We start from the raw sequence: 16,936 nt of genomic DNA, 5'->3' as shown, positions 1-16,936 counted from the left end.
GTTAATAAAAAAAAACAATGAGATGAATCGAGTGAGAAGACCAGTTCGAGCTTTTGAAACAGCCCCCGCGCATTATAAACTCAACTGTGGGTGCAAACTGTAAGAACAAACAAGATTGCATCTCAGATGTGTCAGTCCATTAAAACTTCTCCAAGTCCAGGCCTGTGGCACTTTATAAATTGCCCAAGTTCCGGTCGTGCACGGGCATGTACAAGCCCCATCGTCATGCCTCGGACAATCAGAGAAACGTGCGAGCCTCAGCTGATCATAATAATAATACGTTTGAAGTAAGGGACCGCATGGAGATGTAATTAATTCACCTGAACATGCTTGTCTGTGTGCACAAATGGTATATCAGAATATACTTCTGGCATTTTGGTGTGTAAGTTAGTTTTTGGAATGAGGAAATTAGCACAGGGGTGGTCCCACTCATTGGATTAATAAACTGTTTGTTGTATGCGGTGAGACGAGAACGAGGGAGAGAGACTGATGGAAGGCTACATGCAAAAGTGGATGATAGTATAAGTGAAGCTAAGCTGACGCTTCGACCATTTGGATGCCTAACACGCGATACATCTGTTAACTGATTTCTCCAGTTACGGGAGAAGATAGCGTGTGTGGAGCAAACTTTGTTTCATAATATTTCCCCCTTCCTTTCTCCCCTTCGGATGTTCCTCACAGGACGCCATTTTTTCCCGGGTTGTATATTATGTTATGTGGCCAGCAACCGCTTCATCTCGGAAGCGCAGCTGAATGAAGTTATAGAAATAAAAAGAGTGAAGGAATTCAAAGGAATAAATTAAGGAAATGCGAATAATCATTGAAAGTAATTGGTCGGGAGATGGGCGAGTTAGTGTGGTCTTATTACTCGTATACATACACATAGGTGGAGAGGATGAGAGAAAAAAGAAAGGATGAAACGTTTCTATAATATAATAATACTTTAATGATTGAGCCTGAATAGGGGGCATGAGTGAATTCACCGAGATTTGCGCAAACGCAACTTGATGTACAACTCGTGCCCTCTTTTCTCACGATATATGCGAAAAATTACGAAAGATGATGATACACTCTTCCTACACTAGTTATTCACTTTCGCTCTTGTTGTTTTTTTTTAAATCTTTTTATGTACAGTTCACGTTTTGTCTGACCGGCTGTGGGTTTCTTTTTTACGTACATTTTTTTTAATGAGGCACCTTCACTGATGGATTATTTACTAGTCATTCTGGTATTACACGTAATAGTACTGGTTGTTCGGTTCGTATGACACATTGGCATGGTAACCTCCCTCGTCAACATGATATGTAACTTTTTGTAGCCTACCATCAGGTAAACGAACATGGTAGTTGCCCTTAGTTAGGTACTCATTACGAGTCTCCTGATGGCCGAAGTCGTTGGCTGAATACACATCTGCCACATGATACTCAAAGGCATACTTTCCAGCATAACGATCCTGTAATATAACAAATCAAATGGAAAAGTCTCGTAAAACATGAACAGCGAAACAAAATTGGTCAAGTCAATGTGGAAAACTTTTATGTACTCGACGCAGTGCTTGTTTGACTTTTAAAAATTTATTGGAGTACACTGGAGACTAGTACCCTCCAAGTTTTCACCACTTGCTGAGTGCCAGTTATTGCATGTTTGATCGCAAAAAAAAATAATATCAGGAGAGGACAAAGAATGGAGAAAAATTCAAGGAACGAGACGAATAGAAGGAAGAAGGAAATGTAGTTAACGAAGCTGAGGGTAACTAGTCAGGGGTAAGAGAAGACACATGCGGCACAGTGTTGTTGGAGGTCTCGTGATGAGGCCAGGAGTGGTGCAAAGTGCGATCCATTGAACAATTCCTGGCAGAGTTTCGTGCCAGTTCCGGCGCGCATATGTTCTTGTCGGATCAGCGAAGTTGGATAAGGCTAAGTGGGTCGGGCGATGTTGCAACGGGTGGCCAGGCAAGAGATCCCCCTTCTAAAGTCTCTCCTTCCCTCACCTCAACATCCCTCACCCACTCCCTCACAGTTTGCTGGTCTATACCCCCGTGTACATTGTGCACTGCCACCCGCTGCTTCGCGTCTCCAGACACGTAAGCTCTTGGTCGTAAGTTAAATGTGCACTGAGCACGCGTCTCTCCTCCCTCCCCCTTAACCCTAACCCTTCACCACCCCCATGGCACACCCACCTGTACCTGTACAATAGACCCTCAGGGCCATCGTTCTACCGTTTAACCCAACTCGTATAAATCGATTCGTCAGGGAGAATTTTCGTCGGTTTTCAACCTGATGGAGGAGACTAATTAATTATCCAAAGTTTACTCACGTATTTCGTGTCTTTGCCATGGTGCTTATAACTTTCACGTCGGTCTGGTGTTTCGTGGTAACGATTCTTAGTTGCTGATACCATTGATTTTAAACTCGGGGGCATTTGATGATTCTTGGGATAGTCTTGGACTCGTGTATTGTCGTAGTAGTGACCATGATGAGACGGTATTTTTGGAATTGTATGGGGCCTCACCGTTGGTAAAAAGTGATCGTGAATAATTACGGTGTGTTTTTTTTTGCCTATCGTGTCTGAAAAGAGTAGCATGTATGAGTAAAAAGAGTGAGATGAAGGTTTCTTTTTTTTTTTATCAAGAAATTGAAAAGACTTGGAAGAAGAAGAGAGGAAGAAGAGGAGGAGAAAAAACTCTCACCTGTTGTGAGCACACGCTCACTTTCACCAAATCCGCTGGGATTTCGTACCGTATTTTTCACGAACAGAGTGTCCTCGGGTGTTGTACGGGGAGATGATGTTGGCGGTAATCCTTGTGGTAATATTTTAGCGTCGTCGATGTAGCGCACTGGGGTTATTATGACTTCATCGGGTTTAATGGGACGAACATTAGGTGCAAGAACCGAATGAGGGTGATCGAAGACACCCAATAAACTGTGAATAAATCCTGGGTCTGGGTTTGGTAGACGTTTAGTTTTAATGGCATTGGTGATTTCTGTGGGTGGCAATCGGAAGGATTTTGGATTATTCAATCCATATTTTGTCACTGGGATATATCGTAGCTGGCGACGAACTCTATGATTTACAGTGCTGTCACTGTTTGACTCATCCGCAGGAGTTGCATCGTCTTCAGCGGGAGATGTCAGGGAAACTAGGCCAATTATATTTGACGATGGAGGATTATTAAAGATACCCTTCAATTCGGAATTCTCCTCTTTTTCTCCTCTTTTATCTTTCAGAATGTGATGATGCATCATCCTCTTTAACCCAGATCGATGTGATGTGGGAGCGTCATTCCGGGTGATGAGTACACTCGGCTCCACTGATGCCTGTTTGACCCGGCACTTCTCCCTGCATTTTTTAGACCCTCTGAACTCGGCAAAAAATTTCTCATGCTGATCAGCATTTGAAGCTTGCCTGGTCTCGTAGTTCCTAGCTGAATCACTATTTTCTCTTACCATGGAATTGTAATCAGTTGGTGGCTTTATTTCCATGGTCTTCTTTTCAATTAGTGTTGGATCCTTCTGCACACTGATGGGAACTGACGATTTAATTTTATGGATTATTTTCATTCTCGTGAAGTCGTACTTTTCGTTGTCATTTACGTATTCTGCCGTCGTACTGTCATACGGACTAGTTGAACGAAAGCGTTCGTTAGTGGATGACTGATTAGAAGCTGCTTGTTTCACGTGGCTCGGTGAGACCAGTGGCTCACACAGAACGGAGATTCTGTAGCTTTGAATTGCTAGCATCAGATATAGAGTCACCTGTAATCATGCACCAGTGTTAGCCATAGCAGAGATGAATTGTGAATAGAAGGAGGGAAATTATGACTTTTGAGGTTTTTAATTCAATAGAATGAGCCTGCTGTGGAATTAATTGGGGAAAACATTTTTATTTGCTGGGAATATAGTTGAAATTCAAAAGCGCTCAACATGTGCTGAGAAATATATTAAAATGTAGGTTTTGGAAAATATGGGAACTATGAAATTACAAAAGGAACGAAGATAAACGCAAGAATTGAACTGGAATTAATGGCTTCATAATTAACAAAAAAATAACTCAGACTGGAGCAAGAACTTCTAAGAAATATTGTATGTAAAGATTTGATACTTGACAACTATTGAATAATTGATTGAAGGCGTCCTGACGGGAATTCCTCGACACAAAAAAATTATCTGGGCATTTTTGACATGAAGAAAATCTCTTAAAGAAAGTTTTTTGTTACTCTGAGTAAGATATTTTACCCTTGTCAATTTCCGAGCCGCAAGTTTCTTGACACATGTGAAGATGCACTTTGAAAAAAACTTTTGTCTCCTGTTCAGGAATTGGTGATGGTAAAGTCGAGTGACTGAAAACTTTGACATTCAATGATTTTGTCACCAATTTTCAGTCATATCCTCACGCGAGTTGAATATAAAAAAAAATCGAATTTCTTACCTTATTTATGAACATGATGAGTTAATTAATAGAGTGGGTATATCTGGTTCCGGTATCGCCTCAACCTTCAGTGGACATGTAATGATCACTGGACCAGTTGGTCCAAAACGAAAGTAGAAAAATGAATCTCCCAAAAGGTACTAACTTTGGTGGGATAAGTACTGGGAGGGGGAGAAGGAAAGATTTCTCTTTCATCCACTATCTCCATATCCTCTACCGTCATTAAGTGGTGGAGGGAGGGGTATTACACTGGCAGTTTGGAAGTTTTAGTGAGCAGTCGGTGATACCGTGAGCATCTTCAACTCAGGGAAAACAGAGACCCTTCTAACCCATAAATATTTATGCACCTTTGCGCTGCTTATTTTATTTGCAATGGTAATCCTTCCATAATGAATGCGAGTGTGTCCCTTAAAATGCGTTTTGTACATGCAAATTTTGAATTTTACGTTTACCATTTCACATCGTTTTTTTTTCTCAACCTCGATGTTTTGTTCCTCTCCTGCCCATTGCCGGCTTTTTCACTTCACAATGAGTCGTTTATTTTTCATGATGAATGTTTTATTAATTTCGCTGCGCATCAAGCTACTAAGGAGAGATATTGTTTTAATCAAATCGTGAGTTTCGGAGTCGATCATTGTTCTATCATTTTTTTTCCAATTTTTTTTCTCTGTCAACGACTGCACATAACCCGAGTAACTAACTTTGGCAATTTAAAAGTTTTCATGGACAGAGTCGTGAGGGAGGGTAAGGGAATTAAAAAAATAATCGCCGCTGTGGGGCGTTAATTTATACAGGCCTTCATTCACTTTTTGCCGGTTTGCATCTTATTTTCACTTCTCGAGATACCTGGCTTCCTATATAGTCTGTTAATGCATCCTCCTCCGTTGACATTATTTTATTAATGCCTCAATGAGAACGTACAAGGTCTTTTTTTTACCTACCACTTAATTTTTCAATTAAAATGTCTCGTTACTCGCCTCAAGTCACCGTTGCTCGGTGAAATATACTTCATCAAAATTCTCGGTAATTGGAAAATAAATGGATATGTACGATTTCATAAGAAAATTTGTAATCAACTGAGATAAAATATGTAACAAAATATTCTTTCATGTTTGTTGTTATAAAAATGTAGGAAATGAGAGAGGACAAATATGATTCTAAAGGAGATATTCAGGAGCCGTACTGATGGTGGTACTAAAAGTGAGATTGTCACACACGCGCACACAAATCGCTGCATGAAACGAACCGGGAGAGTGGTTATAAAAATCAAGGAACACTCTTTCCAGTTCTTAAACTGACCTCGTTTCACGTAGTGGCATAAGCATGCCCAATGATATTTTAGCCGTTCAGTCTCACACTCGCATAACTCAAGTTCATTGCCACCTGGCGGCCGTTCAACAGCTTTCCTATATTTTCAGTTTTTTTTTTATTATGTGAGAGTCACTTTCCGTGAAAAGTTTTGATAACTCGGCCTGTTTTCACTATGATCCCATCATCTGTTGATGGGAAACTCCAGTGAATTTTCAAAATCCCGAGCGATTGAAGGGAGGATTTACATGGTTTCCGGGCGTATTCTGCGCGCATAATCCGATCATTACTGTGAACAAATTATTATGTGGTGAGCGCTGATCTGGGAAAATGATCTAACGCTTTTCACTATAAAAAATGACTATTGAGTTCTAAAGTTGCCATTCTGCCTTCAATAACCCATGATCTTCAAAACTCACCAGAGCCTCTTTTTAATGCCATCGAATTGACTTTCAATTTCACATTGTCATTCTTACAGATATTGCGCAAAGGTGATGTTTCATTAATGTCACGCTTCGTGGTATTTAAATTCACAATTAATTCAGTCCTTAATACTAGCCCAATGTACATCGCAATTCATCCGCTTAGAATTTTATTTTATCTTTTATACAAGCCAGCCAGTATTTCCCTTTTCTCCCATTCTCTGTGTTACGTCGCTTATCTCCGGGGTTGAACGTGAAATAAAAAAAAAAGAGGGGAAGAGAAAAAAAGCCAGAAGATCAGCGCGTATGTCGAGCTTTCCGGACTTAATTCACCGAGGCGTAATAAACGTTTGAATACACACGCAAGAGAGGCCTTCCAACGAAACAACAAACCGATACATACAGCATTAGAAAATATGTGTGTGTGTGTGTGGCGTATGTTGGCGGCCCAATCTCTATCGCTCTCGTATTTTTTCCCCTCTTTTTTTACCGGACTTTTTCTCGCCATCCTTAATTTCGACTTCTTTTTTTCCCCCCATTCATTTTAGCAAAAAGCCAGAGGAGCCGCAGGTCGGCGATTATTTGTGGAAAACAAGTGGATGGGAGTGTGGAAGCGTGTTTGGCTGGAGGTCACCGAGCGCTGTTGTGGTTCATTTGCGGAGGGCCACGGGGGGATGGGTTGGCTAAAAATATATCAGTGAGTTACTTACCCCTGGGCCCTAATGGGCTTTTAATCCCCCGGACATCGTTTTGCCCCACTGATTATCTCATAATGGTAGCCGGCTCTACCCCAAACCGCCTAAAATGAGAAGAGGAGGAGGGGGAAAAATTGTACGCCAGGGAAACTGAAGGTTTAAAAGCTCGGTGGTAAAAAAAAAGAATTTCGTTGGCTCTCTCTTCCTCCTTTTGCTAACAAAATGTAGACACTGGAGTGTCGGTGAATACAGTACTCTACCATTACCACGCAGTAGTGATACGAGTGTTGGGTCAGACTGCATATTTTTAGCAATCGTTGCTAGAAAATTTCAAAAGCTGAAATGGCTATTACATCAGTTGGAGGGTTTGCACTGAAGGTGAAAAAAAATGAGGGAAATGCTGAGTTCTACTCCTCCGGGAGAAATCGTTGGATTATTTCATCGAAAGGGACGGTAAATAGATAAGTACATTGTAAGCGTTTGCGGGTGAGAAATGCGATTAAAGAATACCACCGGAGGTCGTGGCATGTAATGCTATTTCTTTAGATGCTCTCAGTAACAAAATTATGATAATTTAAATGGATTACCGAAATTGGCACCATTATTTGATTTATAATGCCTTGGGTCGCTTCAGTGCTAACAAAAATCAAATGATCATTTTTAAATAACTGGATAAAAAAAAATCCATGCGGGCAACAATTCAAGATGGAATGTAAAATACTGCAGCTATAATGGGATCTATTAATTATATAATTAGAGAGATGGAAATTTATTCTGAGAAATTGAATGAAGAGCTATTCATTGGGGCTAATCACATCACATCATTATCTTAGCCAGCCAAGTGACGGTGCACCAGATGCGGTTCTATTCAATTCTCTAGTAAAAGAATTCCAGTAAATATTTCTCGGGATTCTGTTCTTCATTCTCTGCTTGTCAATGTAACAAAAAAGTATCTAATCTAAAAATAAATAGAAAGTCCAATTTGAAAGAGTACTTATGATATAATTTAGAAAGCACGTTTTTAGAAAATTACGATAATTTTTTTAGGCAGTTTATAAATAATCAATTATTTGTCATAAAAATCATTTTTTCGCAATCGCAACAGCTGGATTATTGCGTAAAATTTTACCAAAGACCAATGACGTGCATTGAAAAAATAGATATTGCAATAATTTTAACGATTTATAGATAAGCACTGAATATTGAAAAAAAAATTTCTACAAAATTTAATTTGAATGACGTTGAATATTCATGATTTGTTTCAACTCCTTCTCATTCAATTTGATTGATAAATTTATAGTAGAGTATGTACCTAAGTGTTAAAGATATTTGGATGTCTTTTCGGGAGAAAGTGTGGCAGATGAGCTCTATTTTTATACTGATCAGAACATTTCAACTTTCATCACCAAATCACCAATAAAATTCTGGATGATCGAGAGAAAATCCCTAAAATTATCGGCTTTATGTTGTCAAGTAATTATTATGAGAAAACAAAATATACAAAGAAATGGAGTAGCAAACAATTCTTTGAATCGGCATTTGCCTTCTTTACTGCTATACATACAAACATGAAACTGTATTCTTTTATCTCTTTCAACTTTTGTAGGGGCGTTAAATAAAATATTGAATGCCATTAAATGGAACACATAATTTAAAATTGATGTGAAATTATTGAATTACAGACATTACCCACTCAATCTTGAGTAAAAAAATCAAAGATTATTTTTTTTTCATTTAAAATTCAGACATCTATTACCTTAATTATATTGCAGGCTAATAATTCTCTCATACTGAAGAGCCATATAACGGCAACCGTGAAAAAAGTGCTCAACATTATCCTCTGGGTTATTAATCCAGTTAATCTACGAGTTAGATCAAAAGACAAAATGAAATGTAGGTACATAAAGTTTATGAAAGTCCTAGTTACGACCCCACCCATTTCAACCCCGTAATGTATCGGCTCTCTGTAATCCAAGGGAGCTCTGTACTTTTTTTTTCTAGGTGCTGAACTCCCTCCGTGTTGTAATAAACTTCATTTCGTCCATATGTCGTAAAATGCACCGAGGACGAAGGAAAATAGCACGGATAAGGAACTAAAATCCTGGTGCTATCTCGCTCCTGCGAGTTTCGTACATATGAGTTGGCGATGAAACTTCTCGCCAGGATTTGGAAATTTACAGCCCGAATCGTGTCATTTGTCATCGTGAATACTGGCTCATACGTGCTCACGCATTCTCTTCTAGTAGAGCTACAACAATCCATCACGTTAAATGCAAAATTACTGATAACTATTTTTACCGTTGAAATACCGTCAAACTTTTCCATCCAAATTCACGGTAAATGGTCCACAGATTTCGATATAAATCATCCCTGAATGGTAGAAGCCGTCAAAGACCGGGCATTAAATTAATGGTCTATAAGTTTTTCATCGTATTATTGTTTTCCAAGTTGGTTGCACTCAGCGAATGCCGTCCTATAAATGACATCGGAGTCTCTTTGGCGTTTTCCTGTCATCGTTTATTTTTATCGAAAAACTTTACCTCCCATACCTCCACTATCGTACACTCCTCAGCAAAACCAAAAGGAGAGTTTTAATCTATTTAGTGGGTTCATCGGTGAACTTATACGAAAGGGAGTTCCCAGCTGTTTTTTAATTCAACCCTTATCCAGGAATAGTAAATGCACTTACCACATGAACACGGGGAAAAAATACATGAGCTTTATTTATTATTATCCACTTAAAGTAAACAATGGGGCGCCGGAAGATAAATTACAAAATTAAAGAGAGAGTGGAAGTGAAAAATGTACAAAGGAAATACACGAGTGCGAATTTTTCAACGATTAATGTTTGAAAAATTGAGTATATCAATTATCCACTCTAGTTGCTGTTTGTTCATCGTACTGTACGGATGGTACCATTGGCGGTTTAAAGCCATACTCCATTTTCGACTGTCTGAAATTACTCGTTCTAGTTTGATAATGTACATCCGGCAATCTCGTTCTCCTGAAGTTACCAGCACCATTCGATCGTGCAACAGTGGCCAAGTACCGAAGTGTTTCTTGATGAAGCGGATGTACCACTTGATTTTGTTGATGAAGATTCAGTGCATGCTGTGGTAATGGTACTGGTCCTATGTATTCCACATTTTTATTGGTTCCTTTATCGATAGCACGATAAACCAAATGTCTGTGTGGAGTTATTTGGTGATCGATTGAACGTGAATGCAATGGTAATACCACTTGATTGGCAAAGTGTATTTTCTTTGGATAAATCAAGTGAGCAGATTGTTGCAGTTGTTGCTGCAATTTATTCGGTGATTGTTTATTGTTTGATAATTGATTTAAAGAACCATAACGTTTGGTTAATGCTGATCGTGGATTAACAGCTGGTGCAAGTGGTTTATCATGATAGTAGCCTTGGAATTGCTGGCTAGTTACATTAGTTAGTATCTGTTGGTCAATTGGATTATTATCATACAAATTATTAGTGGGTGGATTCATAATTTGCTGATAACTAACTCCATACTGTACACCGTATGGTATATTAATTGAGTTCTCAATGTAATTTGTTAGTTCTAATGGGTTGGCTGGTTTTATTGGTGTTTCAACGGAATATGGCTCCACTGCATGAACTTTCTTCTCAACAACCTTCTCAACTCCAACTGGTACGGCTCCAGGCTTCTCCAAAATCTTCTCAACTGGATATTGTTGAAGTATATGAAGTGGATACAGTTGAGGTACTAGTTTATGAACTGGGTGTGGTACTCTCTTCTCAGCGATTCTTTCAACTGAAATTGGATATGGCTTAAGTGTTGTCAACGATTTCTCGAGAATTTTGTTACCGTGAAATTGATAAATTTGTGGTGGATCTTTGGGTGTATTTATCACATTCTGGACTTGTAATTTTTTCACATTGGACGCATCTGTCTCCGAGGGATTTTCTCTCTCTCGAATTGTTTGACTGGCGGAGTTGCCAATATCCAGAAGTAATCCTTGCTCTGTTGGTCCATGAATGTAAATCGTACTCTTACCAAGATCCTGGGATAAAGTATACTGTAGTGTAGGTTTTTCTATTTCCCTTGAAATCTCTTTCATCTCGATTTCTGTCGTTGGCACTGTATTACTTATAATATGTGTACCTTGTGCATACACATTCTGTTGTCTCTCTTCACCCAACAATCTCTGGAGGGTAGACTTTGTATTATCTTGGCTATTATTTTCTCTTATTGTGAGAGATCCAAGGGTCCCACCTGTCTGCTGTACATTCACCAGTGCATTCTGCAGTAATTTTTCCAACTCAAATGCTGAGTAAACATTATCCTGTTTTATCCTTGTATCGGTATAAAAATTTGTCTCTCCAGTGGCATTCTCATCCACCGTTCTCACACCATGAATATTCTTAGGTGGTGCGTAATTCTCAACGGATTTTGCTGAATTTACAAAATTGTTAGCATTATTTTTCTCCTGTTGATCGGATTGAGAATGTAAACTACCCTCGGGACTCGTTTGAAGCTCCTGCAGCAGTAACTCAGGTCTATCGACTATCGATTGGTAGCCAAAATTGCCATTACCAATATCCGCATAAGTTTTACCTTGCTCAACCTGCCTTGCATTCTCGAATCCGGGTATATTGAGATATCCTGGAGACAGTTGATTGATGGTCACTACCTGAGACGCAATTTCAGCAGGATAATGTATCTCTTCTACGGGGTTATTGTGATATAACTCACGTGACTTCTGTATCACAACTGTTTGATCGACATTGGGCTCTATATTGGTCGTTTCATCGTGCCCATTGAATTTTGATTTTACATCCTCGTAAGGTCCATTGGATATCTCAATATCACTTCCTGAATTTACAATATTCTTCAATGACAATATCGTCCTCTCATTAGTTGTCTCCTCGGTGGTGTCACCGAATTTTAATTGCCGCTCAGCGTCACTCGATATCAGATGGGCTTCACCAGAATTCACCAGAGCTACCCCAACCTGAATTGGATTTAGTATCACTGAGGATGTGGTTATACGTGACTGACTGTGAAGTTTTGGCGTTACTAAAACAGCAGTATCGCTTGACAAAGTACTGTGAGGAGTGGTGCTTGATGGCATAGTGTCGTCAATTGTTGAGGATGTAACGGATCCAGTGCTCTCATCATTGAGGTCGTTGCAGGGGAAAGTTGTGCTATACTGAAATGCCTCCGAGTTGGGGACTTCAGCAACGACAATAGGCTTAGAGAATCTTGGGGAAACTTGTGGTGCTGGCTTCTCCAATATCTCCACGCTGGAATTATCTCCAGATTCCGGAGAAGAGTTACTCTGGTTGGCTAGCGGATGGCTAGGAAATTCTTGGTGGAATACTTGACGATGAAGTGGGTCCTTATAGTTAATTTCTTGTTTACTATCTACATTCAAATACTCTCGGATAGTCTCTGAAGCGGTTTTATAATTGTATACGGCGGCGTCGTCGTTTATGGATGATTTTTTTATGCTAATGTCAGGATTTACGGGCGAAACGTGATGGATTAGTGAGTCCGATGGCCGGGCTAATCCTGGTGTCATGTGGTAAGTTTCATTTTGGTTCAGCACTGCAATTCCACTACTCTCCGTATCGGCTACACGTTGACCGAAGCTACCGGAATTTTCAATTATCAGGGTCTCTTCTAGCGCTGTAAGTGATGCATCATTTATTCCCTCGGTGACGTGGGTATCTGTCACTTGCTCAACTTGTATTCCCTTCACGTTCTGCTCTTCGTCGTTGTTGACTTTGTAAGTAATAGGATTATTTGGAAATTGCGGTTGAATCACCTGTGAGTCATCTGCCTATAAAAACCATTATTTTTTGTTCACTCATTCGATGAAAAATTTTGATAATGAAAATTGATTTATCGGTGTTTCATATACTAACGAAATTGGTGTCATTAACTACGCCTTTTACTACGTGTTCACCGAGGGCCAATTGCGCATTAGCCACACTGTGGCCAGTTGATGCACTGTACTTGACCAATGGATGAAAGCCCCACTCGTCAGCAAAATATTTCACGTCCGTAGATGACTGCTCGCCATTAATGTAATATCGACCGTTTGCCAATTCGCCACTTCTGGTTTCAACCTTTCCCTGTCCCACACCGTTATCGCTATTTATGGTGTATGTATAACGATACGTTGGGGGATTCTGGAAAATATAAGTTCGTAGATTTAGGTACAAGTTTAGGAGTTTGATACAGTCATAACAGTGGTGGTATACTTATAGACCTATATACATTATTAGAACTATGAATGTTGACAAATATAGAAGTATAGCTATTGGTGCAAAGTTTTAAACACCAAACAAAAATATTCCCAACAAATATTCACAGAAAGTTTTTTACACCTGTTATTTGAGAGTTTTATGCTGAAAAAAATAATTCTAGAATTTCTAACCCGCAATACGCAACATATCCATGTATTTAGATAATTAGCTGAAATATCTCTGAAAATTAGGAACACGTTCCTAAAAAAAAATTCCTCCTCACGAAATCTTACCAATTAGAGATCAATTAGCAAATGGAATTTATGAAGAGGAAATTGGGATATTGAATTCGTAATTACTTCTGTCCTCAGTAGCGAGAGATGGGACGGCTGGTGCTCCTTCAAAGTTGATATCGAGTATTTCGTTCATTGGAAAGGAGGACGGATCTCGGAGTTTGCCGGGAAGGCGTTGCAAGAAGCAACCAACACTGAGAATCTACAGTGCAAGAATGAAATAGATATTTGCCCGGGGAATGATAGGAAGGGGTTTTCTTGAGAAAGTGGACTTCGCTCCAAACGTTACTCACGAATCAGTGTGGTGTATTACAGTTGTGTAAGTACACGTACGTAGTTTTATACACAACGATCTATATAAATAAATCTTCAGTTGCTTTTGCTGGACCCTCGAGCACTCACCAGTGTTTATACATCTCAAGTTTTCACCCCCTCCCCCCCTCACTCATCGTCTTCGTCGCCCCTCGGGCTATTCTCAATAGAGGAAAGTCCGGGATTACAGTTTGAATGTCCGACTAAATGGCAAAATCAGCGAAAGAGTTTCAAATGTCCTCATTAATTAGAACTCATGTCAAACATACAACCACTCAATCTTAGTTATTTTTTTTTCTCCTCATATGAGATGATATATCATGATTTTGCGACAAAAATACGTGGGAAGTGGAGCGACTTTCGACTCTCGACGAAATTCTTCAATTGAAAGTTCTTATTTTTTATGGGATCTTAGAGGAAAAAAAAATATAAAAATAAAACTGTAATCGTAAAATGCCGGGGAGAGAACAGTTTGAGCAGTTACTTTACGACGAGTTGAATTAATACCAGTTGAACTCATTTACTGACTATGTGTTCCCTAAGCTCGTTTGGTTACAACTGAAACTCTCGCGGCTAACCAAAACCCTTTCCCCTCCCCTCCCCCTCAATTTTCTCACCACTCCTAAGGACAATTGTTCGGACTTGATCACACTATGGACCCATTCATACAGGGGTTTCAGAGAATACCGAACTAGTTTATCGTAATTCCGGTTTGTTAGCTGTGTTTAATGTGGTATCGATCGATTGTATGAAGTTGAAGTTACAAAATTTAATATCAACAAGCTTGCACATAAATTAATATGTTAAATTCCCGATACGATATGAACTCCTCTTGTTTCGAATTCACTAGCCGTCCCTTCAATTTGAAATTCAATATAATTATGAAATTATGTGGGCAATCTCAACGATCCCAGGAAAAAATGAGAAAATTGACCATCAGAAATGTTGTAAAGCGAAAAAAAAAGTAAAAGAATTGAGTCCTTTTTATCTAATTGAAACTCGGGGACAAAAATGAGGAATAAAAGAAAAAGTTGGGTGGGAAAAAAGGCCAACAGAGAGGTCACCGCGTAACACGTGGTTAGAAAAAGTTCCCCAGAGGGCTTATCCCTCGGGCGGAAAGCCGAGATATCTGGATAAGTCCCACTCTGGCATTGCGCTTATATATCAAGTCCATATACTGTACTTATACATATATGTATATGTGTGCATCATTCAACGAATTTGGGAGGCATCCATCTCGCTATAGAGCAGAGAAAGAGGGAACGTGGGGAGTCGGAAGTGGCTAAAGGGATAATAAAATGAATCGGAGGGAAGATGTGAGTATAAACCCATCGTTTCCTTCCCGTGGAATTGTCGAAAATATCATGGAATGGAAATAAAAATTCACTGAATATCGATATATAACATTTATACCAATTGAATCGATAAACACATCACGGATGATGAGGTGGAAAATAAAAATGGCATACGCCCTCGACCTTCGGGCAAAGAAATCTCTAACCCAGATCTACTTGCACGGCAATCTAGCCGTAACTGTTTCAGTTTTACCTGTCTCAGGTGCCTTTTCCGCGTTGGTATATAGTAGCTACCAAGTGAATTAGACATACACTCCCTAGAGCAGTGTGTGTATGTGTATGTTGCCATACCCACATGCAGAATACATGCGATTGGTGGAAAAGGGGGGATGGGGCCTCAGACGGAAAGATACATACGCACATCTCCGTCGTTTTGTTGTTCGTCAGATGCGCCGACATTTTCACGTACAGAAAACCAGTTTCATAGAGAGAGAACGACAAAACTCAATGTATACGTGTGCAGGTAACAGTTGTCTGCCAACAACGACCCGCATTTCACTCACATCCCTTCCCCTCCCCACTCCCACCGATGTGGATTTTCTTGGGTGCGACTCACCCAGAACCGATTTGCACATGTGAAACACAAGATGAACGTGTCATGAAAAGTTTTTTACTCGCGTCTGCAGACCCCCGGGCCAAACAGACTTTGACTGACACCTTGAAATTTACCATATTTGATTATACTCCATCATGACGGATTTCAAAGTTTCAACAATCACCCCGGTTTTTAACTCCTCATACTCAATGAACAACTGAGATGAAAATTGTACATTTATTTTTAATTTGAACACGAGAGGATTAAATTGAAATAGTTGCACGTCTCTTGATGGTAAATATACAGAAGTCTTCTAATGGGCATTCTGTCATTTCCAAGTTCTCCCGACTTGGAGCTATTTCTTGAGTAATTGAGCGTGAATCATTTAATTTTTGTTTCAATTATTTACCTTGTCATTTTCACTTCCCGTAATGTAGCCCGGCGGGGGAGTTGCGATGGAGGTTACCACCAGCCATAAAATTACCACAATCTATAATGAAAATGTCATGACTTTCATTAGCAACGTGCAAGAATATCTTCCCTCAACCATTAAATCAGACGGGCTGAGAGATATTCAGCGGAAAAATTGACGAATTCTATAATTATAATTTCCAAAAGATTATTCAACTCACAGAACGGCGGAACATCCCTGACTTCTACCTTCCCTTCGACTCAATGACAAATTTATCACTGGTTAAATCACCATCGAATGGGATCAAATAAACTGTCAGCACGTGTTTAATTAATTTCTAATATCATTTAAACACGCACTCGGTACGAGAGAATCTGCAAACTGTAACGTTCGTTGGCGATTCACTTGACTTGAGTCGGCAAAGCTCCAGTTATCCCCCCACGCCCAATAGCCACTAACCTCTCACCTGTGTGTATGTCTTACATGCACGAGGAGGAAATTTCCCTGGACAGGAATCAACTCGTCTCCCTTCCTTCTTTCATTAAAAACACGAGTATACATGTATACATGTCGGTACATTTTATATTTACCGATTGTTGACGCGGTTCCACCGGTTGGTCTGGACGATATACACTGGCATGCGTACAGGTGCCATTCGGAGTGAAAGGTACGATGAGTACTTCAGCAATGCTGTGTAACAATGAGGAGAGGGATGAGGAGAATTGTAGGGTACTCCAGCGAGAAAGTGATGGAAATTGCATTGGTGAGAGAATAGGAGGAGATGATAATGCTATATTTTTTGTCCGCAGTTTGCATTGTCGGTTAAAATTTCACTGAATTTTTCACGTGTACATTTACTGGCAAAATAATCGTTTGTATTCTTTTATGGAAAGATTTCGCTTGGGTTAACATAAAAATAAGGAAAATCAGTGGTAGTATGAGAGAGT

The 16,936-nt window shown here is 39.6% G+C and overlaps 2 protein-coding genes across 2 annotated transcripts; both read right to left on the bottom strand.

The window, feature by feature from the left end:
* Positions 1–907: 907 nt before the first annotated feature.
* Positions 908–4,448, bottom strand: LOC135164273 (uncharacterized). The gene is made up of 4 exons (XM_064124458.1): positions 4,429–4,448; positions 2,690–3,755; positions 2,317–2,567; positions 908–1,453 (listed from the first exon to the last, which is right to left on the bottom strand). The coding sequence occupies exons 1-4, from the start codon at positions 4,441–4,443 to the stop codon at positions 1,232–1,234; spliced, it is 1,554 nt and encodes a 517-aa protein (XP_063980528.1). The 5' UTR covers positions 4,444–4,448; the 3' UTR covers positions 908–1,231.
* A 4,055-nt stretch (positions 4,449–8,503) lies between these two features.
* On the bottom strand, positions 8,504–16,424 carry LOC135164306 (uncharacterized). Its single transcript, XM_064124534.1, has 4 exons — positions 16,210–16,424; positions 15,987–16,067; positions 12,759–13,025; positions 8,504–12,673 (listed from the first exon to the last, which is right to left on the bottom strand). The coding sequence occupies exons 1-4, from the start codon at positions 16,222–16,224 to the stop codon at positions 9,719–9,721; spliced, it is 3,318 nt and encodes a 1,105-aa protein (XP_063980604.1). The 5' UTR covers positions 16,225–16,424; the 3' UTR covers positions 8,504–9,718.
* Positions 16,425–16,936: the final 512 nt, after the last annotated feature.

The sequence above is a fragment of the Diachasmimorpha longicaudata genome, chromosome 7 (assembly GCF_034640455.1).
Source record: "Diachasmimorpha longicaudata isolate KC_UGA_2023 chromosome 7, iyDiaLong2, whole genome shotgun sequence".
Classification (NCBI taxonomy): Eukaryota; Metazoa; Arthropoda; class Insecta; order Hymenoptera; family Braconidae; genus Diachasmimorpha; species Diachasmimorpha longicaudata.
Note: the sequence above shows the minus strand (reverse complement) of the source record. Positions and strands in the feature narration are given on the sequence as shown.